This window comes from Aplysia californica, unplaced genomic scaffold (genome assembly GCF_000002075.1).
Source record: "Aplysia californica isolate F4 #8 unplaced genomic scaffold, AplCal3.0 scaffold00001, whole genome shotgun sequence".
NCBI classification, from domain to species: domain Eukaryota; kingdom Metazoa; phylum Mollusca; class Gastropoda; order Aplysiida; family Aplysiidae; genus Aplysia; species Aplysia californica.
Genome location: NW_004797271.1, coordinates 1,169,871 through 1,172,208, shown reverse-complemented (window position 1 = coordinate 1,172,208; position 2,338 = coordinate 1,169,871). Strand labels below are relative to the sequence as shown.

Below are 2,338 nucleotides of genomic sequence, written 5' to 3'. Positions count from 1 at the left end.
CTGTGTGTGTGTGTGTGTGTGTGTGTGTGCCAGTGCAGGTGGAGTAACAGTTAGGCACTTTGCCATCGCACACAGAAGGCAACATGAGTCTGATTCTCAAGTGGGTTGGGTTTTAAAAAATATCAAGTATCTCTGTCTTTCTGATGGGATGTTGTATCCTTCTCTGCCTGAGTTGGCCCTGACAGGCACCGTTGAAGTCTCTGGCTTTCTGCATCATTAAAAATCTAAGTTGTGTCGATGGGGGAGTGAAACATCTACAATTATTTCTTTTCCAGCTGGTGGTGATGATGGAGATGTTCATCCCCCTGGTTCTCTTCGTCATCCTCTTGCTGATCCGGAAAAAGTTACCAGCCTCCAAAATGCCTGTTGGTAAGTCTTCTAACCTTTTTCATCTTCGTTTCATTTGAAAATTTGTAGATTAATATCCAAGGTCGTCCTCAGACCTTGCCCACTTCAACCACATACTTTAAATTTGTCCAACCACATACTTTAGATTTTTAAGTGTGGTACCTGAGCTCAATCAAACCACATACTTAAGATTCTTAAGTGTGGTTACTGAGCTCAGTCTTAAGTAATGTCAAGTATATCATGTTGGTGACAAAGGGTTTAGATGGGTGCTCAGTGAGCTCACGCCTACAATCTTACAATAGTGTCAAGCATATGAAGGTGACACATCTTTTAAGCAGGTGGTCTCTGGGTGCGTGCTTGAGCAAGTCACGATAACCCCTGGCTGAAAAGGTGGAATCTGATTTATTGTTATCAAGACTAATGAACTATTGAAGCTTTATTGGACCTTTGTTGAGTCTGTATTCAGTGGCCGGGCCTGTGCAACGTGATAATTGTTCCACATGTCGTATTTCACGGTCAGGAATGTAGGTGAGGTGCAATGTATGTTGGATCCAAGGTCTAACAGATAACACCTGATAAAAAAAGATGGTGCACATTGATGATGACGCCGACGGTTTCCCTAATGATTGACTTACTGCTATAATTGTTTTGTCAGTTATGGTTAATTGTCACCAAGTGATAAACTTTTCACCTTGATCGTCAAAATGCTTTTATCAGTTGATTGTTTTTCCAAATAAGGAATGATTATGTTCCTGTCACTGATAGAGGGGGTGTTAAGTAGGGAGCTGACCTTGCTGATAACCAGTCCTAACACATGTGAACTTGATTTTGATGCTTCGAAATTTGAAATGATGTCAACTTTTTTGCACATTTTGAATGACATGGGTATCATGACCAAAACTGGGATAAAGGAAAATATGAACATGTTTGTGTGTGCATGTGGTCAAGTCAGGTGTGAGATGTGACAAATCATGTGCGTGGTACTTCTCAGTGTCAACAGTTCTGTGATAAGATACTCGCAGTTCCTGTTGCGAGGTCAAACCGGTGTCTGAGGTGTAGTGGGTAGGGTCTTCTCAGTCTCATGAAGAAGATTTGAGTTCTTCTTGTGTCTGGGGAAGTCAGTTTTGTCAAGTGTTCTTGCCTTCCGTTTAACGCACAGCCTGATAGGCGGGGTCAAGCAGCCCACTTCACAAGTGAATATAATAAATTGTGTGTGTGTATGTGTGTGTGTGTGTGTGTGAGAGAGAGAAAGAGAGAGAGAGAGACAAAGAGAGAGACAAAGAGAGAGAGAGAGAATGTGGGGGGGGGAGGCGTTAAATATTTACTTCCAAGCTCAAACTGGAGGTCATTTTACTGTAATTGTTAACGTTTTTCACCGTCATTGGGAGGCGGGCTGCTTCGACCTTACTTTTTCCTTCCAATAAATGACCGTTGCTGTGTTGGTGTGCTCTTTTTTTAAACTCTCCTACTAACAAGCCTTTCCATAACGCCTTACACTGTCAGAAAATAGGCCCAATAACGTCAGGTGTACTACTATGTATTATCACCCAGACAGACTCTGTAGCGCCTGGAACCGTTCCCTGGAACCTGCTTGTGTGGGAGGTGTTAATGGAATTTTTCCTCCGCAGTGTTTGTGCCAAACGTCTGGTCTTTTCTGCTGAAAAATCAATAATATTTCGTTTTGTGATATTATTATGTGTGTGTTGTTATCAGTTCTTTTGATGGTGTTTCCGTGTTACTTATGCATCAGCTGACATGAGATGTTGTGTGTATTTTGAACTGATGCTGACTTTTTTTTTCAACTGTTATTGAATGACATGGGGTATGATACCTATGACTGTGATAAAGGAAGGTATGAATGTGGATGTGGAAATATATATCTTTGTGTATGTGCATTGTGTCTCTGTTTGTGTCACAAACACATACATACACACACTGAGCGGGGATGTGCGCTATACAAATGCTATCTATTATTATTTTATTATTATTA

General features: G+C 41.2%; 1 protein-coding gene across 1 annotated transcript in view; it reads left to right on the top strand.

The window, feature by feature from the left end:
- Nucleotides 1-2,338, top strand: part of LOC101857153 (ATP-binding cassette sub-family A member 2) — a gene marked incomplete in the record, with an annotated part of 66,441 nt that overhangs the window by 4,819 nt on the left and 59,284 nt on the right. Inside the window, 1 exon segment of the mRNA XM_013079980.2 lies at nucleotides 276-369. Coding sequence (XP_012935434.1) covers nucleotides 276-369 — 94 coding nt within the window.